The following is a 24,886-nucleotide window of genomic DNA, read 5'->3' as shown; positions in this document are numbered from 1 at the left end:
CACAGGTCTCTCCCCGGTAGTGCCCTGGAACTTCGTTACTCCCAGGCACCCACATTACCTTCTGGTGCCCACCTGGACCCCTATGGGGCCGGCAGTGGCCGGGCAGGCAAGAGGGGCCGCTGGTCAGGGGTCAAGGATGAGTCCTCCAAGGTCAGCAGCCACTTCTGGGGCCTGGACTGAGCAGGGGGTGGCGTCCAATGGCTCTGGAAGGGGGCTGGGCTGAGAAACAGGGTCTCCTGGACCCATGCTGTCTTTTTTTTTTCTCCCACAACTCCATCATCCCCACTTGCCTGAACATCTATTCACGTGGATATCCTGCTACCTGGTGAGAACTTTACAGGAATGATGAGGTGGGGAGAGGGGTGGGGTCTGGGGGATGGGCAGGGTATAGAATCCTACAGTGGGGGTGTAGGTGAAGAAAGGAAGGGGGCTGGGTCAAGGGAAATGGTGGAATCAGGAGACGGGATAGAGTCATTGTTGGTCGAGGCAAGGGACCTGTCAAGAGACAAAGTCGGGTGGGATCACATGGTGTGGCCAGTCATTTTCAGGGGACATGGGCAGGGTCATGGAGGGTGGACAAGATCAGTACAGGTGAGGGAAGACCCAGCACCTACTTTGGCCACCACCCACCTGGCATCCTTCTGTCCCCACACAGAGACAGGAGTGGGAGCGGTCTGCCCCTGCGGGGTCCATGCCACCCCCGTTCCCTGGGGAACTGGACGGCTCAGACGAAGAGGAGGCTGAGGGGATGTTTGGAGCTGAGCTACTTTCCCCCAGCGGACAGGCCGACGTGCAGACGCTGGCCATCATGCTTCAAGAGCAGCTGGAAGCCATTAACAAGGAGATCAAGTGAGCACTGGCCCAGTTTTTCTCTGCCCTGCCTGAGCTGACCCCATAGCCCCTCTGGCTCTGGAGACTGATCTGAAGGTCTGAGCGTATCTCCTGTCCTACTATCTTCAAGGAACTCCCCCAGCCCAACACTCCCTCCAGTAACGAGGATACCCCAGGAAACACCTAGAAGTCTCCTATGTTATGTGCTTCTTATCTATCTATCTATCTATCTATCTATCCATCTATTGTTTTATCTATCCATCTATTTATCTGTGTATCCATCTATCATCTTTCTACCTATTCCCCATCCAGTATTCACAATTGCCCAATACACCAAAGACTGCATCCTGAAATGCCAAAGTTCTTAAGCCACTACACCAAGAGTCCTCTGATACACCATGGAGGTCATGGCTTCACACAACTAATGCCCAGAGTCCCCCAGTATCCCAAGAATCTCAACACAACACAAGGTCTCCAATCCAAAACGCCAAGAATCTCATCCTAATACTTCAAGAACCTCAACTCAAGATACCAAGAATTTTTACCTAATATAACAAGAATCCTCAATTTATTATAAATCCTCCACTGCCATAAAGTCTACCCTGACTTCCCAGAAATTGCCCTGTTTGGCAATTTTCTGACAACAACTCTTCGTGGGTGTCAGCAGATATACCAACATGACCACCACTTTCCATCCAAAGTCATTCATTCTGAGTTGAGGCATCGATTCACATACCAAATGACTCCGTGAAGTTCCACATCCTAGGTGGACCTCAGAGACTTTGATCTTATTCTGATCTTATTATGATCTTGCTCTTTTTCTCTCCTCCTTGGAATTTGACCTCCCGCTCTGTAATCTTTACGATTTTACAGAACCATGAGCTTATCATCCTGGTAGCCTTGATGTAGACCCTAATCATTCTGTTGTCCCCCATTCCTCCATGATCTCTGGAACTATGATGATCCCTTGACTCCCATTGAACCCATGAGGCCATGATGAATACCCCGAGACCCTCTAACCTCATTGTGCTTTCCCCAGAAATTCTTTGTGCCCCATCAAGCCTTCCTGGCCCTTTGGGATCCCCAGACTCTGTCCCCCATTGCCTGCCTCTGTCCTCTCATGCACTCTCCCCCCATTCCCTCCTCAGGCTCATCCAAGAGGAGAAGGAGACAACAGAACAAAGGGCTGAGGAGCTGGAGAGCCGGGTGTCTGGCTCTGGCCTGGACTCACTGGGCCGCTACCGCAGTAGCTGCTCACTGCCCCCCTCCCTCACTACCTCTACCCTTGCCAGCCCCTCCCCTCCCAGCTCTGGTCACTCAACACCCCGTCTGGCACCTCCTAGCCCTGCCCGCGAGGGCACCGACAAAGCTGTGAGTGTTCTGAAATCCTTCATTTGGTGGGGTGGCCAGGGGAAGTCAGATACAGGGCTCCCCAACAAACAGCAACAATAGCCCCTCACACCAGTGATTTTCAAAAGTAACCTTAGCTCTTCCTAAAAGTTCCAACTTAAAGGGCATAAAGCCTGAGCTACTGAGTTTATGAACCTTAACTTGAACTTTAGTCAAATCTGGCCTGCTTTTACCTGTTGTATGCATTAAGTTTCTATAAGGTTTTTTTTGTGACTAAACGTACATTTGAGAACTACCATTAGATCATCAGAATTGACCTTTGGGGAGGAATAAGGTATATTAGGCCTATTTTACTGCCTTAAACCCAGTTTCCCAGCTTCCAGAATGAGTAACTTATTAGCTTTTCTTGAGTCTGAGCAGATCCCACTTCTGACACCAGAAGCTAGGCTACATGAACACTGGTCAAGCTCCAGTGGGACTCATTGCTGTTATATTTCTGCAACTCACCCCTACTTGATCTAGGCTACCTTCAGAAATGGTACCCAGAACCAAGGCCATTCCAGACACTCCCTAGTAGACATCCCAACTAATGAAGAGCCCCCAACATGACCCCTCCAATTCATTTCAGGATCTCTGCTATTCTGTCCCCAGAATCATGTCCCCAAGGAGGAAGCTGGTGCTCCACGAGGGGAGGGACCAGCCATCCCAGGAGACACCCCACCTCCCACTCCCCGCTCTGCCCGTCTTGAGAGAATGACGCAGGCCTTGGCACTGCAAGCAGGATCCCTGGAAGATGGGGGGCCTTCACGGGGAAGGTCAGCAGGGACAAAGGATGGGATGGGGAGGGGCTTGCTTGGGAGGGTGTATCAGGGGGATGGACAAGGACTTGGGAGAAGAGGAGACATCCTAGATGGAGTCGGCCCTTACTCTGTCCTGCTCACCCAGTGAAGGCACCCCAGATTCCCTGCACAAAGCCCCCAAGAAGAAGAGCATCAAGTCATCCATAGGCCGTCTCTTTGGCAAGAAGGAGAAGGGACGAATGGGACCACCAGGCCGGGACAGCTCTTCTCTGGGTGAGTACTCTGATGCCAACCCTGTTTTCCTTTCTCTCTCCCTTTCTCCCTTTCTCCCTTTTGCCCTTTCTCCCTTCCTTCCTTCCTTCCTTCCTTCCTTCCTTCCTTCCTTCCTTCCTTCCTCCCTTCCTCCCTCCCTCCCTCCCTCCCTCCCTCCCTCCCTCCCTCCCCTCTTTCCTACCTTCCTTTGTTCCTCCCTTCCATCTTCTTTTTCACAAATTCACTTGACATTCATGTGAGTCTAGGATGTGAAAGGGGTCAGACTCAGCAGAGGTAACAAGAAGGAGGAAGGACAAGGAGAAGGTACTCTGAGCCCTGCCTGTGTGACTTGGTGGGGAGAAGGCTAAACAAATTTATTTCATTTACCTCTTTTTAAAAATGATTATTTATTTCTTTTGAGAGAAAGCGTGCAGGAGCAGGGAGAGGGGCAGAGAGAGGGAGGGAGAGAATCCCAAGCAGGCCCCACACCATCAGTGCAGAGTCTGATGTGGGGCTCGAACTCATGAACCGTCAAGATCATGACCCACGCTGAAATCAAGAGTTGGGCACTCAGTTGACTGGGTCACCCATGCGCCCCAGCCTATTCTTTAGTAGAGGAGGAGAGAGGACCGCTTAGAGGCAAGGCACATGGTGTCCTGAAGCCTGCTCGTACTGGCTTGTGAAAGCCAACTTGCAGGCATTTAGTGAGCTGCTTGACATTACCTTGGTAGCTTGAAATTTGTGGGATTCTTTCCGCCATGGAAACCGACAACCACTACAAATTGGGGAATACCCGCTCCCTCCCCAGAGAGCTAGTTGTTAAACATTTACCACCTTACCAAGGCCAGCCCCGGGAAGACATCCCCATTTTGGGGATGTCCCTAATTCACCGCCTGGGAGGTGCAATTGGTTCCTGCTTGGCTCTGTCATTCCCTCTCTGTGGCCTCATTTACGACTCCCTCGGGACCTCTGCTTCCCTGGCATCCTTCTCAGCATCCCCCAACGTCAAAGAATCTCCTTCCCACTTGAGACTCTCCAAACTCTGGCCCCTCCCTGCCTCCAGCAGGAACACCCTCAGACGAGACACTGGCCACGGATCCTCTGGGGCTAGCCAAGCTGACAGGCCCAGGAGACAAGGACCGAAGGAACAAGAGGAAGTGAGTGCATGCGTGGGGGGGGGGGGGGGGAGGGGGGAGGGGAGGGCTGGTGGTCATATGTGAGAAGAAAATGCTGGAAGGGGATTTGCTTGCCTGAGAACTTGGGAACCCCCAAGTTTTTATCATTTTTTTTCCTCTTCTTTCTTGATTGGACTGGGGGAGACCACTTAGAGAGATTCACTTTTTTTTTTTTTCTTAAAACCTCCTTCCAAATTTTCTACTTTCATAAAAAGTGCTTTGGATGCTCACTTTGGCAACGCATATACTAACACTGGAACGATGCAGAGAAGATGGCTTGGCCCCTGTGCAAGGATGACAAGCAAATTCACGAAGCGTTTCATTAAATAACAAAAAAGGGCCGGGGGGGGGGGGATTTGTGGTAAAGGGGCCCATCCTGGAGGGCTGGGGGTCTCTACTCCTGAGAGCTCCTGCCCTAAGCCTCTGTCCCCCAGGCACGAACTTCTGGAAGAGGCCTGCCGCCAGGGCCTGCCCTTCGCTGCTTGGGATGGGCCCACCGTGGTCTCCTGGCTGGAGGTACTGGGGGCCAGAAATGCCCTGATCTTGATCCCCAACTCCTGTGACTGTGACAGCCCCGCCATTGAGGGCTGCCCAGCGCCACCCCGCATCCTCCTCGTAGCCCGAAGGGGGCGGGGGGGGGGGGGACGGAGGCCAGAGGGGGATGAGGCCCGGGGAGAGGTCAGCCTCGCTGTTGATCTAAACAGCTTCCTCCTTCTTCTCCCCCCATCCCCTGCCCCTTTGGCCATGCCCACCTCGGCCCTATGCTCCGCTCCTGTGGTCTCTCTCCTTCTCTCTCTGTGTCTCCCCATGTCTCTGACTGCATGGGATTCTCTGTGTCTTCTCTTCTGTCTCGCTCTCCATCTGTGTTTTTGTCATTCCCCACATTTCTTCCCATGTCTCCCTCCCAATGTCATTGGCTTCTTTCTCTCCCCATCTCTCTCTCATCTCTGTATGTCTCTCCTCATCTCTGTCTCTCCCCGTCCCTCTTTCCCCTGTGACTCTGGGGGTTACCCTCTGACTCTCCCCCCTTTTCCCCCTGCTGTGTCTCCCCCTGACACCCTCTTGTCTGTTTGCCTTGCCCCGTCTCTGTTGCTTCTCACCGCTAACTTTCCCACCTCTCTGTCTCCCCCTCTCTCCTTTTCTTTCTGTTTCTCTCCTGTCTCTCCCGTTTCCCCTCCCATATTGCCTCCATCTCCATGCGCTGTTTCTTCATTCCCTCCCCGCCCCACCCCTCCTCCGGCCCAGCTGTGGGTAGGCATGCCTGCATGGTATGTGGCCGCCTGCCGGGCCAACGTCAAGAGCGGTGCCATCATGGCCAACCTGTCGGACACGGAGATCCAGCGGGAGATTGGCATCAGCAACCCCCTGCACCGGCTCAAGCTGCGCCTCGCCATCCAGGAAATGGTCTCCCTCACCTCGCCCTCAGCGCCCGCCTCCTCCCGCACGGTGAGTGTCCGGAGGCCAATCCCAGCCCTTGCCGCCTCTTGTCCTCAAGACTAGCCAATACTGTCCTCAAGACTGGCCTCAGGGCTCCGCCTCTTGTCCTCAGACTAGCCAATACTGGGCTCCCTAACTCCAGCCTGGTCTCTCAGACTCCCTTCCCTTGATCTCTCACCTGGATTATCCCTGGGGTCGAGGGGTGGGGTGGGGTGGGGGGTGGGGGAGAGGTGTTCCTCCTCAGGTCTCCCTGCCTTCCCTGTACCCCCACACCTCAGTCTGTCTTATACAGAGGGGACCCCATCCTGGAGAAAAAGCCGAATTCATGTGGTTCCTTATAAACCCCCCTGATGAGCACCCCTCCCCCCCCGCCCCCCTCCCCCCCCTCCCCCCCCTCCCCCCCCACCCCGTCCTGTTTCTCCTTCTTATCCTTGAGGCCTCACCTCAAATGTCACCACTTCCAAGAGGCCTCCCTAACTCAGCAACTGAACTGGTCACCCGCCCCATCACCCCAACACATTAACACCTAATTTTCCTCCCTAGTGTTTATTGCCTTCTAATATTTATCCTTTGATCCGCGAAGAAACTAATTCAGCAATTGTTAACTCCTTGCCCTGCTTGCTGTGTGTGTGTGTGTGTGTGTGTGTGTGTGTGTGCGCGCGCGCGCGCGTGTTTATCTGAAGCCCTTGAATGTAATTTGCGGACGTCATTACTGGTTAGCTTGAAAAATGACTTCTGCAGGGCACCTGCTAACAATAAGAACATTCGCCTACGTAGCCACCGTGCCCTCATATCCAAGGACGTTACCATTATCATCAAAGTCATCTATTCAGTCTATTTTCAAATTTCCCCTCGTGCATCCCAGACCCTACCAACTGTGCACTCGTGAGGAGCTACATAAATGGTTTTGAATCAGTGTATGAATTCCTAACCCGTGGGGTTGCTGGGTGCAGGTGGCCAATAAATGTGACTACGCATCCCCATATCACCGCCCCCTCCCCGCTCCAAACTTTTGTCCCATTGCTGTATCTGCCACCTCATTGTGAATCCATCTGTGTGAGGTCAGAGAGGTGACGCTGTGCCCAGGACCACACAGCAAAATACCAGCAATTTACCTAAATTTGTCGGATCCCGGAGCCTGCCTTCTTCTTCTTCTTCTTCTTCTTCTTCTTCTTCTTCTTCTTCTTCTTCTTCTTCTTCTTCTTCTTCATGTTTATTTATTGTTTTTGAGAGAGACAGAGAGACAGCACAAGCGGGTAAGAGGCAGAGAGAGAGGCGGGTGGGCAGAGATCCGAAGCAGGCTCTGTGCTGGCAGCAGAGAGCCCGATGCGGGGCTCGAACTCAAAACCCGCGAGATCGTGACCTGCAACAAAGTCAGGCGCTTAAGGGACTGAGCCACCCAGGCGCCCCCAAAGCCCATGTTCTTTTGCCTGGTACGCAGTAGGTGCTCAATAAATGATCATTTGTTTTCTCCTCCGCTGCCTGACCCAGAGCAGTGACTGTCCTTTCTGAGGCAGAAAGCAGAATGTATATAAATGGATCTGGCCTGGGCCTCTAGGAATACTACCCCGTTCCCCTCCCCTATCCACAAGCCCTCTCTCAACCTCCGTAACACCCCTTGTCCCTCAGTCCACAGGAAACGTGTGGATGACACACGAGGAGATGGAGTCCCTTACGGCAACGACCAAGCCTGTGAGTGCCCCCTGCCGGCGACCTTGGGGGTGGCACTAACTGTCCCTGGGGAGGGGTGGGGGGGCGAATCTCTGTCCCTTCGTCTGTCTGTTCGTCCCTCCCTCCCTCCGCCGTCCGCCTGCCCCTTAACCCACCCCTTCTCTCCCCTCTTCCCACTAACGGGTCAGGAGACCAAGGAGATCAGCTGGGAGCAGGTAGGGGGCGTGGGGCGGGACGTGGACGCATGAACAGGCTGTGCACGCTGCATGCACACCCCTCTTTTCCCAAGCCCCACCCCCACCCTGGCCGCAGCGTTCCATCACCACCGCGGGGGGGCGCTGCACTGAGCTGGGCTTTGGACCGTCTCGTTGTGGCTTGTTGGGGGTCGGTGTAAGAGTCTGGACTTTTCCATCGTTAGCGTGGGGCGTGGGCCATTCCATTATCGTGAGTTGCGGGGGTCCAGGGCTGTTCCACTGCTGTAACTAGAGGGAGACATCGAGCAGTCCGTGTTCTCTACGGCTGGGAGGGAGTGGGACCGGTCCGTGTACTGGGGCAAAAGGGAAAGCATTTTGGGGAGGCGGCAGGTCAGGCCTCAAGTTGGGGAGGAGGAGGAGGAGGAGCTACACTTGGTTCTCAAGAAGGGGGAGGCTTGAACTCCCCTGACCTAGGTTAGACTGGGGTCTTTGCCTCCAGTCAGGGGGAGGTATTGATTGTTTCCTTATGCTACGGGGAGTGCAGGACTTTGGGCTGATTCAGAATATTGTCCTGGGCCAGATATAGCATTAATATTTTTGGACAGTGCCAGGGTGATGGATAGATCCATTATCGTTTGTTGTGGGAAGAATCCGTGGTCCTGACTTGGGGGGAGTAGCGATGTTGGACTAATCCATTGTTCTAAGCTGGGACAGTGCTAGCCTAGTGCTTCGCACACCGTGCTGTTCGGGTGCCCGAGGATCTTGTGAGAATGCAGTAGCCTTGGGGTGGGGTCTGAGATTCTCCAGTTCCAGAAAGTGCACAGGTGATGGTGATGCTGCGGGTCCACGGCCCCTACTCTTGAGTAGGCAAGGGTCTATTCTGTCATTCCGAAGGAGTAAGAGACAACTGGATTGGTCCATTGTCCTGAGCAGAGAATGACCATTGTCCTCATGTGGGGTGGAAAAAGAACAACCTTGGGTCGGGGGCTGGGGTGCACCCTTTCATACACACATGGGAAGGGGTCAGAGGGCCTGACCCCTCCCCCACCTGCCCATGGCCCCAGATCCTGGCATATGGTGACATGAACCACGAGTGGGTGGGCAACGACTGGCTGCCCAGCCTGGGCCTGCCCCAGTACCGAAGCTACTTCATGGAGTCGCTGGTGGATGCCCGCATGTTGGATCATCTTAACAAGAAGGAGCTCCGGGGTCAACTCAAGATGGTGGACAGCTTCCACAGGTGGGGGCTGCCCGGCCAATGGGGACAGCCCAGGGGGGAGCCTCACTCCCAGAGTCTTTGGCCAATGGGACTGGTGCAGGGACATTCCTTGGACTATCCTTGGCCCTTTAGCCTGGGTTCTCGGGAAATCCCGACTTCCGTGCCCTTTCCACAAATAAGATAGTTCACTAGGAAAAGTCCACGTCCTCGAAAAGCTTAGTTAGCTCGTTGACCCCATACCCTGCCCAGGGGAACCAATAGGCCCTGCCTGTTGGAAACACCCCAACTCCTGGGAAGGTCAGCAATCCGTAAAACTGACCCTGTGGAACAACTCCCCAGCCTTTCCCAGAAGACCGCAGCCCATGGGGAGGGAAGAAACAGCAGCCATTGGGGTTGTCCAGGCTCATCTGTGACCCCACTTTCCCTATTGCTCAGGGTGAGTCTGCATTATGGGATCATGTGCCTGAAACGGCTCAATTACGACCGGAAGGACTTGGAGCGGAGGCGGGAAGAGAGTCAGACCCAGATCCGAGGTGAGTAGGAGTGTAAAGGTCTCCCTGGCAGCCAGGTGGAGGATTTGGGGACGGGTGAGGGAGGAGGTATGATTAGGGGAGGCCGGGGACTGGGAAGGCAGGAGCAGGGGCCTTTGGGGAGGGGGTGGAGCCAGCATGGGGGCGTGGCCAGGATGAGGAAATGGGGGTAATTGGACCAGCTAGCAGCTGACAGTCCCTTCTGTCCCAGACGTGATGGTGTGGTCCAATGAGCGGGTCATGGGTTGGGTGTCCGGACTGGGACTGAAGGAATTCGCCACGAACCTCACGGAGAGCGGGGTGCACGGGGCGCTTCTCGCCCTGGACGAGACCTTCGACTACTCCGACCTGGCCTTGCTCCTGCAGATCCCCACGCAGAATGCGCAGGTGAGCTACCGCTCGGGCCACACTGGGCCACACTGGGCATCCCCACCTCGCAGACTGCACGCTGCAACCCTCCCTTCACCTCTCGTCCCCAGGCCCGGCAGCTCCTGGAGAAGGAATTCAGCAACCTCATCTCCTTGGGCACAGACAGGCGGCTGGACGAGGTGGGCGCGGCGGCCGCTCAGGGGTCTCAGCTCCTAGCGGCACCTCTGGGGTCTGAGCCGAAGGGGTGGGGCTTGACTTTGCGGCGGGACGCGGTTGGAGGCGGGACTAGGGCAGGGGCGGGGTTAAAGGAGAGATGAAATCCGAGAGGTCTGGCGTCAAAGGAAGCGGCTGACTCAGACCCCGGCTCGTCCCCTCACCCTGTCTGGCCCCTATACCTAGGACAGCGCCAAGTCCTTCAGCCGCTCCCCATCCTGGCGGAAGATGTTCCGAGAGAAGGACCTCCGAGGCGTAACCCCCGATTCAGCTGAGATGTTGCCCCCCAACTTTCGTTCGGCCGCAGCAGGGGCCTTGGGATCTCCGGGGCTCCCTCTCCGCAAGCTGCAGCCGGAAGGTGGGCGGCTCCCAAATGCGGCAGCCCCTCCTCCCTTCCCCTTTCTCTCTCGGGGCGGGAAGAGGACCAACTCTACATTCCAGAAGCCTCCCTCCGGGTTCCGAAATGGCCTAGTCCCTTCTCCCCCATCCAAGAAAAATGGATTGCTCAGTATGCCACACCTCGGGGTGTGGAATGGATTACTCCCGCACCCCTTTTCCAGAGTGGGAAATGAATTCGCCCGCTGTCACCCGGGGCACCCTAGATGAATCCAAGGCTGCGGGGGGCGGGGTGGGGTGGGGGGTGGGGCGCTGGGGGAGAGGGAGGGAAACCGGCGTGGAGCCAGGCGTTCGTTGTTATTTCGGGAGGGGAAAATCCAAGAGAGGACGCTTGAGTTTGAGGATCAGAGAAACCCTGCTCTGTGCGTGCGTGCGTCTGTGTTTGTGTGTGTGGTTGACACGCGCACCAGACTGAACACACCCCCTGCTCTCCCTTCCAGGCCAGACTTCTGGGAGTTCCCGGGCAGACGGCGTTTCGGTCCGGACCTATTCCTGCTAGTGTAGGCCTCCAGGTGAGGACTGTACAGGGCGATCTTGGGGGTCCGGGGCGGCACAATGGATCTTCACTGCTCCACGTACTGCCCCGGCGTCAATGCAGGTGACCTCCCTCGGACGGAAGAATCTTCCAGAGGCTGGGCTGTTCCCCCTCCTGCCCAGAGTATGGTCTCGCCGGGGAGAGCGGGCGGGGGAGCTCGCGCCGCGGACCGGACCATCTGTACAGACAAGCGGGGAGTGCGCGTCCCCGCCTCTCAAAAGGACTGGGCCTGGACCAAACCACACGAACTGGACTGAGAGGGGGAAAGAAGAGGGCGGGAAGAAATCCCGCCCCAAACTTCCGCCTCCCTTTTCTCTACTTTGTAATTTATTGATCAGTTTCCGATGGGAGATGGGGGCCCTTTCCCCGCGGGAAGGGAGCGGGGCTTCCCTCCCGGGCCGCATGCTAGGAGAGGCTGCCCGCTCCCCTTTTTCCTCCCCCGTCGCGGGGCCCAAGTCTTCCTTCTTCGTCCGAAAGGAGGGGAGGGGGGACTCGCTGCTACAAGCCTCGCCCCACGTGCCACTCATCCCCGCCCCGCCGGGTCAGGTCGCCGGTGCCTGGGGTCAGCTGCGGGCGGAGTCCCCTCTTCCTCCCCAGTGTCTCGTGTCCCCGGGGCCTCTCCGCCCCCCGTGCTGTGGCCGTGTCCGTGCCCCGGGGGTAGGGGGTGCAGAACTGCGCTCCCGGTTCCCCTCCGGCTCCGGGGTTTGCATGGGAGAATCCTCTTTCCACGATGCCACTGGGCGACGTGGCGTGGGGGGAGGGAGGAAGGTGGGGGAGCCCTCGCCCGAGACTCTTGGTCGGCCTCCCTGCCCCAGGCGTCACTCAGTGATCACGGGTAAAGAGAACTGTTTCAAAAAGCTCCCGTGTTGACTGATTTATTTGCCAGGACCTTAGGGAACCAACCTCCTCAAGAACCCAGGAGGCCACAGGGAGTGGCCTCAGACTCCTCAGTCCCCAGTGCCCCCCCCCGCGCGCTCCCTGGTGCCCTGAGAATCCAGACCCCACGCCTGACAATGAGGTTTCGGGGAACATGTTTATTCATATTCAGTTCAATAAATATGGCTCGTGGGCAGGGGTTGGAGGGCGAGGGAGGTGCGTCTGCGCCGCAGCCGCGCCGCGGGGTCAGGGTTCCGGAGTTTCCAGCATGTCCGCCAGGGCTCTGGCGAGGGGGGTGCAGGGGTTAGACAGCCGAAGTGTTCAAAGCTCACCCCAGGCACTTAGCTAGAGATCGCTAATCTGCCCATTTTACCGACAGGGAAATGGAGTCCCAGGGTAGTCCACGACTCAGGGGTCAGTGCCTTTCTAAACAGGGCCCTTAGATTGCACCCCCCCTCCACACACTTACTGGTACAGGGAGGAGGAGAAATAGTCGACGTAGCTTCCTGCGGGAGAAAAGAGAAGAGGCTTGAGGGGTACCCCACGGGTGAAATTAGGGGGCCACTTATTCACCGAATCCGGAATCACGACTAGCTCCGCCCCCTTTTCCCTAATTCCTTCCCTCAATTGAATTCCTTCCATTGGGACTCCTTTCAAGGTCCTGCCCCTTCCTCCTTGCTCTGGGCGTTCCCATTCTCCAGGAGCCCGGGTCCTTCCAAGTCTACCTGCTTTGGCCCCGCCCATTCGGTTCTAGGCCCACCCTTGAAGCCTCTACCCGTTCCCTACTGGGCCTCAGCATCAGTCCCAAACCCTCCCTCAGCCCAGGTCCCGCCCCTCCGCGTGCGCCCCGCTCCACCCGTAGACTTCCAACCTTGGCCACACCTCCGCGCCTGGCCCCGCCCCAAACCTCCCGGGCTCGCCTGCGGGGTTTGGCTCCGCCTCCACGGAGTTTGCCACGCTGGGCTTCGCCCGCGCTCACCTGGAGTGCAGACCGTTTCGCAAACCAGCGGGCAGAGGTAGCAGAACTGGCAGTGCTGGGGGCGGGGATGGGGAGAGAGAAGTTTAAGACGAGATCAGGGGCGGAGCCAGGTTGGGGGCGGGTGCCGTACAGGGGCCTGAGGCAGAGGTTAAGGTCAGAGGCGGAATGGAGTGTGGAGTTGAGGCGGCATCAGGGATAGGGGGTTGGGTCAGTTTGAGGACAGAGGCTAGGGTTTGGGACTGTGGGTGCCCAGGGGGTTCCCGGGCATCCTGGGACTTGGTGGAACCTGGGTCCGGGGAAAGTGTCACCTGGCAGTGGTCGCAGTGCTCTCCCATGTTCTCCTCGTCACAGTGACAATTCTCACATTCAGTACATCTCTGGGGACGGGAGGATTCTGGTTTAGAAGGAAACCCTAACCCCTTTTGGGAGCCACCCGCCAGTCCTCCACCCTGCCCGCTGGACAGGTCCCCAACTCCTGACGGTTCATTACCTCTGCCCCCCCGCCCCCCTCCCCCCCTCCCCCGCTCAGCATCTTCCTCCAACCCACTTTCCTTCCCCCTTGCTTCCCTTGTTACAGGGCAACACCACATCCCTCTGTCACTGTGGGCTAGACGTGCGGGTGTTTTCTTCGTCCCTACTCCCTATTCTCCTTACAGCCTGCCAGTCCCCAGCCCCATTCCACCTGCCCCTTCCACCCTACGGACACTCCCCTCTGTCCCCATATCTGCAGGTACAGCTCAGACCTCACTCTCTTTTTCCTAGACCAATGCCCCAGCCTCCTCCCCAGCTCCTGGCCTCCAGTCTGTCCCCTACATGGCCCCAGAAGTGTCTTGGTCTGGCACTGCCCCTGCCCCTCCTTTGCTCAGAGCAGTCCCAAGGCACCACCTTAGAGCCCAGGGACTAGTTCCAGGGACAGCCTGGATTGGACCTGGGCTGGGGACTCACATTGCAGAAAGAGCAGTAGCCACACAGAGACCCCGGCTGGTAGTTCCCGTATTCCTGGTCACCCTGCAGGCCTGTGGGGACAGGAGAACAGCGGTGAAGCCAGCTGACTCTGTTTCTCCCTGCCCCCACCTGGCCAGATCACTTACCAGTGTCCTCACCACTTTCCTCCTCACTGGAGCCACCTCCAGCCACCTCCCTCTTGGCCAGTGGGTTAGGGATGATGGTGAAGGGGAGCTCATCTTCCTCCAGTCCCTCCTCCTCCTCTTCCTCCTCTTGGTGGTCTTGGCTCAGAGGGGCCTGAACCTCAGCCTTCCCTTCCCTCCTCTCCTCCTCCTCCTCCTCCTCCTCCTCCTCCTCCTCCTCCTGACTCAGGCTGAGGCCGTGACCTTCCTCCTCATCTTCTTCATCCTTCTGGTCCAGGCTGCCATGGCGGGTGTGCTCCTCTCCCTGTTCTGAACTTTCATCATCTTCTTCATGGGAGCTGTGGCCCTCTTCCTTCTCCTCTTCCTCCTTAGAATCTCTCTCCCTCAAATGGCTTCTATCCTTGATCCCCATGTGTTCTGGGGGCTGGGGGCTAATCTCATCTTTGATGGATCCTCTATGGCCAGTTCCTTCATCTTGGTGGCCTTGTTGCCTGTGGCTGGGAGCCTGGTGGCCAAGCTTGTCAGAGACGTCCGCATCTTCCTCCTTGGGGACCTCATGGTGGTGATGGTCTGGGACCGCTGATTGATATTCATCTGGAAAATCCTCTTCCTCAGTGCTCTTGTGGCCTTGGGGTTGGGAGCTTGCAACGTGGTGGCTGAACTTGACTGTGATCTCCTCTTCCTCCTCGTCCTCCTCCTCCTCTCCAAGGCTGTGAGTATGTCTGGGACTCTGGTGCCAGTGTTCAGTGGACACATCCTCTTCCTCATCTTCTTTGTCTCCATGGCCTCGGTGCCTGTGGGCCTGGTGTCCATACTCAGTGGACATATCCTCTTCCTCATCTTCTTCTCTGTGGCCTCGGTGTCTGTGGCTGGGGATATGATGATGGTGTTCATCTGAGATGTCTTCATCCTCTTCCTTCCCGTGGCTGTGATGCCTGTGGGTGTGGTGTCCATACTCAGTGGAGATGACATCGTCATCATCATCATCAACATCGTCATCATCTTCTTCTCCGTGGCCCCGGTGTCTGTGGCTGGGGACATGATGGGGATGTTCTTCTGAGACGTCTTCATCCTCTTCCTTCCCGTGGCTGTGATGCCTGTGGGTGTGGTGTCCGTACTCAGTGGAGATGACATCTTCATCATCATCATCAACATCGTCGTCATCTTCTTCTCCGTGGCCTCGGTGTCCGTGGCTGGGGACATGATGGGGATGTTCTTCTGAGACGTCTTCATCCTCTTCCTTCCTGTGGCTGTGATGCCTGTGAGTGTGGTGTTCGTACTCAGTGGAGATGACATCATCATCATCTTCATCAACATCATCATCATCTTCTTCTCTGTGGCCTCGGTGTCCGTGGCTGGAGACATGATGGGGATGTTCTTCTGAGATACCTTCATCCTCTTCCTTCCCATGGTTGTGATGCCTGTGGGTGTGGTGTCCGTACTCAGTGGAGACGACATCATCATCATCATCATCATCATCATCGTCATTTTCTTCTCCGTGGCCTCGGTGTCCATGGCTGGGGACATGATGGGGATGTTCTTCTGAGACGTCTTCATCCTCTTCTTTCCCGTGGCTTTGGTGCCTGTGGATGTGGTGTCCGTACTCAGTGGAGACGACATCATCATCATCATCAACATCGTCGTCATCTTCTTCTCCGTGGCCTCGGCGCCCATGGTGTCTGGGGACGTGATGGGGATGCTCATCTGAAGCATCCTCATCCTCTTCCTTCCCATGGCCCCTGTGCCTGTGGGCCTGGTGTCCGTACTCCGTGGAGACAACCCCTTCCTCCTCGTCTTCATCCTCCTCCTCTCTGTGGCCTCCATGTACATGCCTGATGATATGATGGTGATGCTTGCTGGACACAACCTCACCCTCGTCCTCGTCCTCATGGCTGTGGCTTCTGTGGCTGGGGAAGTGGTGCCCATGCTCGGCTGAATCTTCCACATCTTCATTCTCATGACCTCTGTGCCCACGGGCTTGCCGAGCATGCTTTGTGAAGACTCCCTCATCAGGGGCATCCTCCTCTCTGACCTCGTGGTCTCGGTACCTGTGGTCTCGGAGTCCGTGACTGTATTCCCCGGAGACATCTTCGTTCTCTTCTCCGTGGCCTCTGTGGCTCCGGAATTGATACTCTCTCTCTGTAGAAACATCCTCCTTCTCATCTCCATGGCCTCCGTGGCTGTGGATGGGGTGGCCAAACTCACCTGACACGTCCTCCGAGGGCCCCACGACTCCTGCATTGTTGTTCCAGTTGCTGGGGCCTGGCCCAGCCCCTCTCAGCTGCTGGGTCATGGCAGGGGGGAGGAGCAGGCTGGCCAGGGCGGCCCAGAGGAGAGAAGTGTGCACCCGTGGCCCACGTTGGCCCATGGGGACAGACAGGCAGCAGAGCTTTGCCCAGGGCTGGCTCCAGCTGCTGCTGTGGCTTTGTGGATGAGTTCTGGGGTCCTTGTCCCTTTTAGGGTCCTTCTCGTTCTTTCTGTCTGTGTCTTTCCTTCGCTGTGTCTCTCTCCGTCTCTGCCTTCCTCCGGCCCTCACTGCTGGACACCCCTCTGAGGCAGTCTCAGGAGCCCCCTAACCCCCCTCTCGGGCCCTCCCTCCCTAGTTCCAGCCAATAGGGTCTCTCTCCTCCCCTCTCTGTGGCTAAATTTACCTTCAGCCCTGAGTTATTCTGGGTCAGTCCCCGCCTGCCCCTCCCCTCCTGTTCTTCCTCCCAGCTGGGGAAGGGGTGGGTGAAGGGGTCTCTCCTTGGCCAGGAATGGGGGCCAAGGACTTGACTTTGGACTGCCAACGAGTTCACGTTTGGCAGCTGCAAAGGTAATGGATAGAATTTTAGTGGGCCAAGTTGGGGGAGTCTGAGGCATGGGGGAGGAGGGCAGAAGGGACGCATCTGAGAGGAGAGACCCCTCCCGTGGAAGACCGGGGGTTAGACTGGGGGGAGCTTCTGGCCAGAATGGGATCCTTTGTTGAAAGAATGGATGACAACATGGAGGCCCTGGACACGGGTGGAGACAATTGGCCCCAACACACGCACCTGTGACCTCCTGTCCCTGGAACTGAGAGCCAAGGGCAGGAGGCCAGGCCAGGCCAGGGCTATAAATACAGCAAGGGGGTGGGGGTTCAGGTTACCCAGCTAGGCCGCAGCTGTCCCTGTCAGAGCCGGCAGGGGACACGTGGCCCTGCTTATCTATGTGTCATTGTCTCCTGTTCCTCACCCTGCCACTACTGCCCTGGCTTTTTGGGTCCCCATCCCTCCTTATGGGTCTCCCGCTCTCATTCCTGTCATTTAGTTTCTGAGGGTCCCCGCTCCCCCCACCCCAGGATTCTGTCTTCCTGTCACTCTGAACCTCTGCTCTCCACCCAACTCTCGGTCTCTCTCTCTGTCTCTCCCTGAGTCAGTGTACCCGCCCCCCCATCTCTGTTCACCCCCTTTCTGATTCTCTTCCTCCCACCTAAATGTCAGTGCCCTCCACCCATGGCTTAATTTACCCCTTCTCTATCTCTGGCATTCCCTCTTGGGTCCCTGTCCCCCTCTTTCTGGTTCCCTCTTCCCCTGGCTCTGAGTCTCTGTCCCTCCTTCTCTGGATCCTTGTCCCCTCTCTCTGGTCTCTGGTCCCCTGTCTCTATTCTCTGGCCCCTCCCCCCTACTCTGGGTTTTTGTTCTCCCCTTCTCTGAATTTCTGTCCCCCTCTCTCCGAGCCTCTGTCCCCCTGTGCGTCTCCTTCTGGCCGGCCCGGCAGGCCCTTTGCCCCGCCTCTCGCTCTACACGTCCACCAGACTTCCCGCCCCCCAGATCCTGCACCGCCCCCCAGATCCTGCACCGCCCCGGGCTGAGCTGGGAAGTGGCGGATCCGGTTGGTCCTGGGCGGGTCTGGAGTCAGGGTTGGCCCGGACGGAATGTAGGGAGCCGGATAGGTTGCGGCGGCTGCGGCAGCATGGTGGGTCCGGAGAAGGAGCAGGTACAGCGGCCGGACTCCCGGGTCTGAATGAACAGGGAGCTGGAGGCTTAGCCTCCTGGTTCCCGGAGAGGAGGGCGCTGGAGACCCAGATTCTTGGGTCAGACAAAGGAGAGGGTCGTGGGGGTCGCTGGGGGGGGGGGGGCTCCGGACTCCTGGGTCCTTGGGGACAAATACGAGGGAGGCTGGGGGAGGAAAGCGCTGGGGTCCCGGACTGCTGGGTCCCCGGGTAGGGTGCGGGGTGGTGGACGACTCCGGGTCCTATAGGACTGAACTGGAGCCCTCCCACCTCTTGTTCCTGTCCCTAGGGCTGGATCCCCAAGATCTTCAAGAAGAAGACGTGCACGACATTCATCGTTGACCCCACAGACTCGGGGTGAGGAACTCGCCCCAGGGACCGAGCCCAGAGCATCCCCGGAGCGTCCCCGGAGCGTCCCGGCCCACCGACCCCACTCACCTACCCCCCCACCCCCTTATGTCATTGCGGACACTCCCAAGGGCGTTCCCGGTGGCGCTCTCCCTCCGGGGAGGGTTTGGGTCCCTGTGGACGCTTCCAATTTCCCTTGCCTGGTCAGAGTCAGTGTTAAAGCCCCAGGGCTTGGTTCTGTTTCTTTCCTTCCCTGCGTCTCCTCTTTGTGTCTCCTTGCCTCACTTTCTCCTTTGGCTGTTTCTGTTTCTGTTTCATTCATTCATTCATTCATTCATTCGTCCGTCCGTCCATCCAAGAAGCCTTCATTCAGTGCTCCCAAGGGAGCACAATTATCGGGAGCACGGGCCCTGCCAGGGTTCAAATGTCACCTGGGGTTGGTGCTGTGTGGCTTTGGGTAAATCATTTCACCTCTCTGGGCCTCATCTGTCACCTGGACAGACAGACAGGCCGCCTCCTGAGTGGAGCATGTATTGTGAGGATTTAAACAAGTAAATGCTTGTGATGTTTCTGGAACAGCGCTCAGCACATGGTTTGCGCTGGGAAAGGCCTGCCATCCCCCCTGGAAGATAGCAGTTACCGCCGTGCGCGGGCCCCGTGCGCGGGCTCGGTGCCCGGGGCCACTTGCGTGAGTCCCGTGGGGTGTTTGCCTCCCTTGAGGAGCTGCCGGCTTTCAGTGACGGTCTCTCCAGTGGCCTTGTGGTTGTTTTCAAGACAATCTCTGGGGCGTGGGAAATGTCAGCATTCCTAACGTTGAGTGTGCTGTGAACACATTAGCACAGTGTGGCTTGCGATTATGTATAAATAAACAGATCTACATTACTGGGGGGTGAGTGCTCTAAACCTTTCTGCTGATGGGGAGTGTGGCCAAGGCAGTTTCGGAACCTCTGGGCTGGTGGGAAGAGGAGCAGAGGGCACGGAGACAGGAACTCGGCAAGACTGCAGCCGGCCCTGCGGGAGCCCCGAGGAGAGTCTGGCTAAGGCTGGGGAGGGGACACAGGGGGTCACTGGTGGCTAGTGGAGGAGGAGGAGCCAAGGAAGTGGCATTTGCAGGATGAGTTGGAGTTTGACAGCTGAAGGCAGTATAGAGAGAAGAGGTGGGGTGGGGGGGGGGGTGAAGGTGGTTCCAGGTATGGGATGTGCAGCATGTGCGGTGTGGCTGCAGAATGGAGCGAAGTTCAAGGTGCAGGAGGGCTCTGTGGCGGAGGGTGGGGCCGGACGGCTCTGGGCCTCACCGGCGGGGACCTTGGCCTGGGGGTGCTGGGGTGCTGTGGGAGGGGCGGGGTCAGCTCTGGGTGTGGAAAGACCCGCTGGGACTTGTGTCAGGTTGAATAGGAGTTCTGGAAGGCCCGGAAGAGGCTGGGCTGGGGTCTGGGTGGGACCAGAAGAGGCCTGAGCCAGGCCAGAGCTGTGGGGACACAGGGCTGGGACAGGGGCAGGAGCTTGGGGACTGATGGATTTCAGGAGTAAGAGGGGAGTGAGAAGGGGGACGATGGCTCCTGGACCTCTGGTCTGGGACCTGGGAGACAGTGGGATTGTCCCTGAGATGGAGAATCCAGGAGGAGGAGGGGCTGTGCTGGTAATTTTAAGACTTGTTTTTTTTTGTTTGTTTTTTTTTTTTTGTTCGGTTTTGTTTTTTTTTTCACGGAAGAGTATTTTTTTTTTAGAGAGAAAGAGTGGGAGAGGGGCAGAGAGAGAGGGAGACAGAGAATCCCAAGCAGGCTCGGAGCCTGACAGGGGGCTCGAACCCACGAATTGTGAGATCATGACCTGAGCCAAAATCAAGAGTCGCACGCTTAACCGCCTGAGCCCCCCAGGTGCCCCGCGTGGAAGAGTATTTTTGAAAACCTGTCTCTGAACACCTGAAAACAAACATGCCACCTCAGGCCACCCCAGTTGCTAGCACATCCACTGGTCTTCCACCTCCTGCTTCTTTCTTTCCCTTGCGTTCCTTGCTTGGCCTCTGGGGGCATCGAGTTTGAGACCCAAGTTGGGAAGCCATGTGGCCCAGGGTTCTGGGAGGCACAGAGAGAGAGAGAGAGAGAGAGAGAGAGCGAAGGCCACAAATGATGCCGGGACAAGGCAGCTAGGGAAGGAGGGGTTCCCTGCCAGGGAAGGAAAGGGTTTTTTAGACTCAGAGCCTTTTAGCAGTGACCAGTGCTATTTAATGATAGTCACCTGAGATCTGAATAGGGGCCATTGTATTTGGGGACAGGTCGGTAATTGCTGATGTTTATCAGGAACGGTTTCAGCTCTGGTGACTTCACAGAGGAAGAAAGGGAGGAGGTGAGAAGTGCAGAGAGGGAGTCTGCCAGTTCTGCTCACCAGAACTTTCTGCAATGGGGGCAGTGTTCCGAATCCATATCCGATATGGCAGCCACTGGCCACATGTGGTTCCTGAGCACTTGAAACGTGGCCAGAGCTGAATTTTTAATTGTATTTAATTTTAATTTATTTAAATGTAAAGAGCCACCAGTCGGTTAAGTGTAGGACTGCTGATCTCGGTTCAGGTCATAACGTCACAGCTCGTGAGTTCAAGCCCCATGTCCAGCCCTGCACTGATAATACAGGCCCTGCTTGGGATTCTCTGTCTCCCTCTCTCTCTGCCCCTGCCCCACTTGTGCTGTCTCCCCCCACTCCAAAAATATATATAAATAAATAAACTTAAAAAAATTATTTTAAAAAGGTGTAAAGAGCCACATGAGGCTATGGTCTACTGTATTAGACGGCTGAGGTTCTGGAACATTCCATGAAGGAGTTTTGCCTACAGGGCTAGTGGGAAGTAGATGGAGGGTAATGAGGGGGTCCAGGGGTGGGGTTGAAATAGGTGAAAGGATCAAGAGGGTAAACTGAGGCATGCCGGGTCCCTGAAGGTAGACTCAGAAATGAAGAAGGATGTGTCCTTCACTGTAGTTCTCTGTGCCAGGAGTTGGGCTGAGTGTATTCTGTTCATCCTGTGTGGATTGATGGCCATTCTTTTATGTGTGGATTGGTCCTTAAGTCGAGGCTGGCTCCACTTAGGTAAATGCGGGTCTCTTCTGGAGTCAGGGACCGAAGACATTTAGATACATTTTCTTTTAATTTTTTTTTTTTTTGTTAATTTATTTTTGAGAGATAGAGCACGAGCAGAGGAGGGGCAGAGAGAGAGGGAGACACAGAATCTGATGCAGGTTCCAGGCTCTAAGCTGTCAGCACAGAGCCGGACACGGGGCTTGAACTCACGGACCGCGAGATCGGGACCAGAGCCGAAGTTGGATGCTCAACCGACTGAGCCACTCAGGCGCCCCTAGATACATTTTCAAGTAAATCCCTCACTCGCCAAACCCATGTCGCTTGCTCTTTAAAAGGCAGGTGCCAATCACTTGCGCGTTTGAAGCAAAAAGCTTCATCCATGATTACCATAAATGGAAAAACCTCCGTTTGCCACAAAGAGAAATAAACAAGCAGGAAGAGACGATTACAATGAAAAGCAAAAAAAAAAAAGTATTTACCTTCTAACTGGATACTGTTGCCAGCCCAATTTTTGGAGCCTGAGGCCGGCTTCTCTGTTAAGAAAAAAAAAAAAAAAAAAAAAAAAGAGTAATGGGTCCCAGCCAATAAACACCAGAGTGAGTTCAAAAAAATAAATATAAAGGGGGAAAAAAGAGTAATGGGGTGCCTGGCTGGGTCAGTCAGTGGAACGTGGGGGTCTTGATCTCCCCGTGGTGAGTTCGACCTCCACGCTGGGTGTAGAGATCACTTAAATAAATAAATAAGCTTAAAAAAAAAAAAGTGTAGCAAAGGGTTAGGCGTTAAAGATCTTCTAGCGCCCAGCTTAAGCCTCTCTCCTCCACGGGAATCAGGAGCACTGGAAAAGAAATGACTTTCTCGCTGTGTCATTCGAGGTTAAAGCTCTGTGTGGCGTGTCCCGTGGAGCGGTTTCTCCGCCTGAGTCTGGGGGGCAGCCCTCGTTTCAGAAAACGCTGTGTTGTTTCCCTGACGCCTCATAATTCCACGGAGGAGGCTGTGTTACCGTTGTCTGTTGATTTGAGGAGGAAACGTGGGCTCAGAGAGGTGAAGCCCAAGGCCAGGCAGCTGCCCCCACCCCCCCAAGTGCTCTCTGGATCGCTCTGAATTTTCCTTGTACTGATGGCCGCTGGCCCTTCTCCCTGCAGGCAGCTGTGAGGGTGGGACCCCGTGCTTGAACCACTGCGGCTTCTGTCTGGTGGGCAAGTGGCTCTGGCTGTTCTATCCGCCTCAGGGTCAGCATGGGCCGTGGGGCTCTTCTGCAGGAAACTTTAATAAGAGTCCCGGGGGACACCCCTGGGGTTCATGGTCCCCCATCCCCCTCCTCCCCAGAGGAAACTTGTGCCAGTGCGGGCGTCCCCGGAGTGTCCACCCGTCAGTGGCCGTGGAGGATGCATTTGGGGCAGCCGTGGTGACCGTGTGGGACAGTGACTTGCACACCACAGAGAAGCCGACGGATGCCTACGGGGACCTAGATTTCCTGGGCGCCGGCCGCAAGGCCAGCAATGTGAGGCTTGCCTGTCTGGGTGGGGCTGGGGTCCGGGAGCAGAAGCTGCATGCCTCGGGGGTTCTCAGAGTTAGAGTCTGGGGGTGCCGCAGCTGAACGCTGTGTCTCCCCCTTTCCCATCCCTGTCTTCGCTTCTCCCTGGATCTCTCTCCCTCCACCCCTGTCTGTCTTTTCTAAATCATCCTCCCTCTCTCTGGGTCTCTGTCCCTCTCCCCCCACCCCCACCCCCACCCCCCATCTCTGTTCTCTGGGTCTCTGTCCCTTTCTCTGTTTCTGTGCCTTTCTCTCTGGGTCTCTGTCCCCTCCTCTGCCTCTGCCCCTTTCCCCGTGTCCCCTCCTCCTGTGTGTCCGCAGTTCCTCCGGCTCTCTGACCGCACGGATCCAGCTGCAGTTTACAATCTGGTCACGCGCACGTGGGGCTTCCGGGCCCCGAACCTGGTGGTGTCAGTGTTGGGGGGGTCAAGGGGCCGCGTCCTCCAGACCTGGCTGCAGGACCTGCTGCGACGCGGGCTGGTGCGGGCTGCCCAGAGCACAGGTGACTGAGGCTGGGTGGCCGCTGCCCATCCCCGCCCCCGCATCGCCGGCATGCGGTCTCCCCGCGGCTCTGCATGGGTTTTTGTCTCACTCTCTCTGTCTCTCCACACCTGTGTCTCTGGACCTCACCATCACTCTCCGTGTCTCCCTGTAGGGGCCTGGATTGTCACCGGGGGGCTGCACAGGGGCATTGGCCGGCACGTTGGTGTGGCTGTTCGAGACCACCAGACAGCCAGCACCGGGGGCACCAAGGTGGTGGCCATGGGCGTGGCCCCCTGGGGTGTGGTTCGGAATAGAGACATCCTCACCAACCCCAAGGTGGGACCCAGAGTCTTGGAAGAGGAGGGGGCTGGGAATCCTGGGTCTGAGGGAGGAGGGGCTGGTGCCTGTCCTCCTGGTCCTGATGGGAGAAACGCTCTTGTCTGGCCCCTCGCCCCCGCCACCCCACCCCCACTCCCTCCCATCCCCCTACCCCACCCCCACTCCCTCCCACCCCCCCACCCCACCCCCAGGGCTCATTCCCTGCGAGGTATCCGTGGCGCGGTGAGCCGGACGACGGGGTCCAATTTCCGCTCGATTACAACTACTCGGCCTTCTTTTTGGTGGATGACGGCACCCATGGCCGCCTGGGCGGGGAGAACCGCTTCCGCTTGCGCTTCGAGTCCTACGTCGCCCAGCAGAAGACGGGCGTGGGAGGTGAGTGGCTGTTTCCACTCGGGACAGCGGCCCGAGGCTCCCGATCCCAGTGGTCCAGTCTGGTTGAGGTTTGGGGATTGAGGGACCGAGGAATTACCTCTGGTCAAGCGTCTTGTCCCATTATTTGCTCTGTTTTGAAAAATCTTTATCTCGAAATGTAAGCTACACAGAGTGGATGGCTCGGGGGAGGTTTTACACTGACCCCGCGTGGGCGGCCCGCACCCAGATCAAGAAATTACTGGCCCCCAGAAGCCCTCTCCCTCCTGCACCCGAGGGTCACCCCGGTCCTGCCCTTAGGGCGTGGAATGGTTCTGACCCTGTTTATGCTTCCTGTGAATAGATTGCATCATCTGTACGTTTTGGAGTCTGGCTTGTGATAATATTATTTCTGTGAGATTCATCCATATCATTGCAGGAGTTGTAGTCTGTAAATAACCCATGGGTCAAAGAAGCCAGGAAATATTTTCAACTGCATGATAAAAAAACATATCACATATCAGCACTTTGGGGATGCAGCTAAAGCAGTATCTAGAGGGAAATTTGTAGCTTTAAAATGCATAAATCGAAAAAAGAAGAGGGGCACCTGGGTGGCTCAGTTGGTTAAGCATCCAACTCTTGGTTTCGGCTCAGGTCATGATCTCATGGTTTGTGGGTTCGGGCCCCACATCGGGCTCTGTGCTGATGGCACGGAGCTTGCTTGGGATTCTGTCTCCCTCTCTCTGCTCCCCTGCTCGCTCTCTATCTCTCTCTCTCTCTCTCAAAAATAAATAAATAAACATTAAAAAAAGTTTTTGAAAAAAAAAAAGAAGAAACACTGAATATCAAGAGTTTAAGTCTCCAATTGAGA

At 56.4% G+C, this 24,886-nt stretch overlaps 3 protein-coding genes and 1 non-coding gene across 9 annotated transcripts in view; 3 read left to right on the top strand and 1 right to left on the bottom strand.

The window, feature by feature from the left end:
• Positions 1-19,118, top strand: part of PPFIA3 (PTPRF interacting protein alpha 3) — a 29,473-nt gene extending 10,355 nt beyond the window's left edge. The window contains exons 14-30 of the mRNA XM_023245985.2: positions 6-150; positions 662-849; positions 1,980-2,202; positions 2,833-2,996; positions 3,127-3,254; positions 4,297-4,390; positions 4,843-4,924; positions 5,654-5,854; positions 7,475-7,537; positions 7,705-7,731; positions 8,775-8,950; positions 9,365-9,462; positions 9,671-9,846; positions 9,939-10,007; positions 10,228-10,399; positions 10,878-10,949; positions 18,178-19,118. Coding sequence (XP_023101753.1) covers positions 6-150; positions 662-849; positions 1,980-2,202; positions 2,833-2,996; positions 3,127-3,254; positions 4,297-4,390; positions 4,843-4,924; positions 5,654-5,854; positions 7,475-7,537; positions 7,705-7,731; positions 8,775-8,950; positions 9,365-9,462; positions 9,671-9,846; positions 9,939-10,007; positions 10,228-10,399; positions 10,878-10,936 — 2,065 coding nt within the window. The 3' untranslated portion in view covers positions 10,937-10,949; positions 18,178-19,118. The remainder of the gene's footprint in view (positions 1-5; positions 151-661; positions 850-1,979; positions 2,203-2,832; positions 2,997-3,126; positions 3,255-4,296; positions 4,391-4,842; positions 4,925-5,653; positions 5,855-7,474; positions 7,538-7,704; positions 7,732-8,774; positions 8,951-9,364; positions 9,463-9,670; positions 9,847-9,938; positions 10,008-10,227; positions 10,400-10,877; positions 10,950-18,177) is intronic.
• On the top strand, positions 4,634-4,737 carry LOC111558187. The gene has a single exon (XR_002738773.1). It is a non-coding gene; the product is annotated as a U6 spliceosomal RNA (small nuclear RNA).
• Positions 11,987-16,283, bottom strand: HRC (histidine rich calcium binding protein). The gene is made up of 6 exons (XM_023245990.2): positions 13,919-16,283; positions 13,773-13,843; positions 13,136-13,204; positions 12,828-12,882; positions 12,318-12,354; positions 11,987-12,131 (listed from the first exon to the last, which is right to left on the bottom strand). The coding sequence occupies exons 1-6, from the start codon at positions 16,281-16,283 to the stop codon at positions 12,095-12,097; spliced, it is 2,634 nt and encodes an 877-aa protein (XP_023101758.2). The 3' UTR covers positions 11,987-12,094.
• The window catches only part of TRPM4 (transient receptor potential cation channel subfamily M member 4), a 41,354-nt gene continuing 33,033 nt past the window's right edge, over positions 16,566-24,886 (top strand). Inside the window, exons 1-6 of one of the 6 annotated variants that reach the window (XM_045045795.1) lie at positions 16,751-17,851; positions 18,178-18,245; positions 22,635-22,809; positions 23,164-23,344; positions 23,498-23,661; positions 23,856-24,039. In XM_045045795.1, the coding sequence (XP_044901730.1) occupies positions 17,849-17,851; positions 18,178-18,245; positions 22,635-22,809; positions 23,164-23,344; positions 23,498-23,661; positions 23,856-24,039 (775 nt within the window). In that variant the 5' untranslated portion in view covers positions 16,751-17,848. Of the gene's footprint in view, positions 16,731-16,750; positions 17,873-18,177; positions 18,246-22,634; positions 22,810-23,163; positions 23,345-23,497; positions 23,662-23,855; positions 24,040-24,886 lie in introns of those variants that run through there. The other 5 variants (XM_023245982.2, XM_045045798.1, XM_045045797.1 and 2 more) reach the window with 5 other exon arrangements.

Source organism: Felis catus, chromosome E2, assembly GCF_018350175.1.
Source record: "Felis catus isolate Fca126 chromosome E2, F.catus_Fca126_mat1.0, whole genome shotgun sequence".
NCBI lineage: Eukaryota > Metazoa > Chordata > Mammalia > Carnivora > Felidae > Felis > Felis catus.
Note: the sequence above shows the minus strand (reverse complement) of the source record. Positions and strands in the feature narration are given on the sequence as shown.

Coding starts and splice junctions, on each gene's coding strand:
- HRC (XM_023245990.2), bottom strand. CDS start 16,283: ATGGGCCAACGTGGGCCACGGGTGCACACTTCTCTCCTCTGGGCCGCC. Junction 13,844..13,918: donor GGAAAGTGGTGAGGACACTG/GTAAGTGATCTG, acceptor CTGTCCCCACAG/GCCTGCAGGGTGACCAGGAA. Junction 12,355..12,827: donor CGAAACGGTCTGCACTCCAG/GTGAGCGCGGGC, acceptor TTTCTCCCGCAG/GAAGCTACGTCGACTATTTC.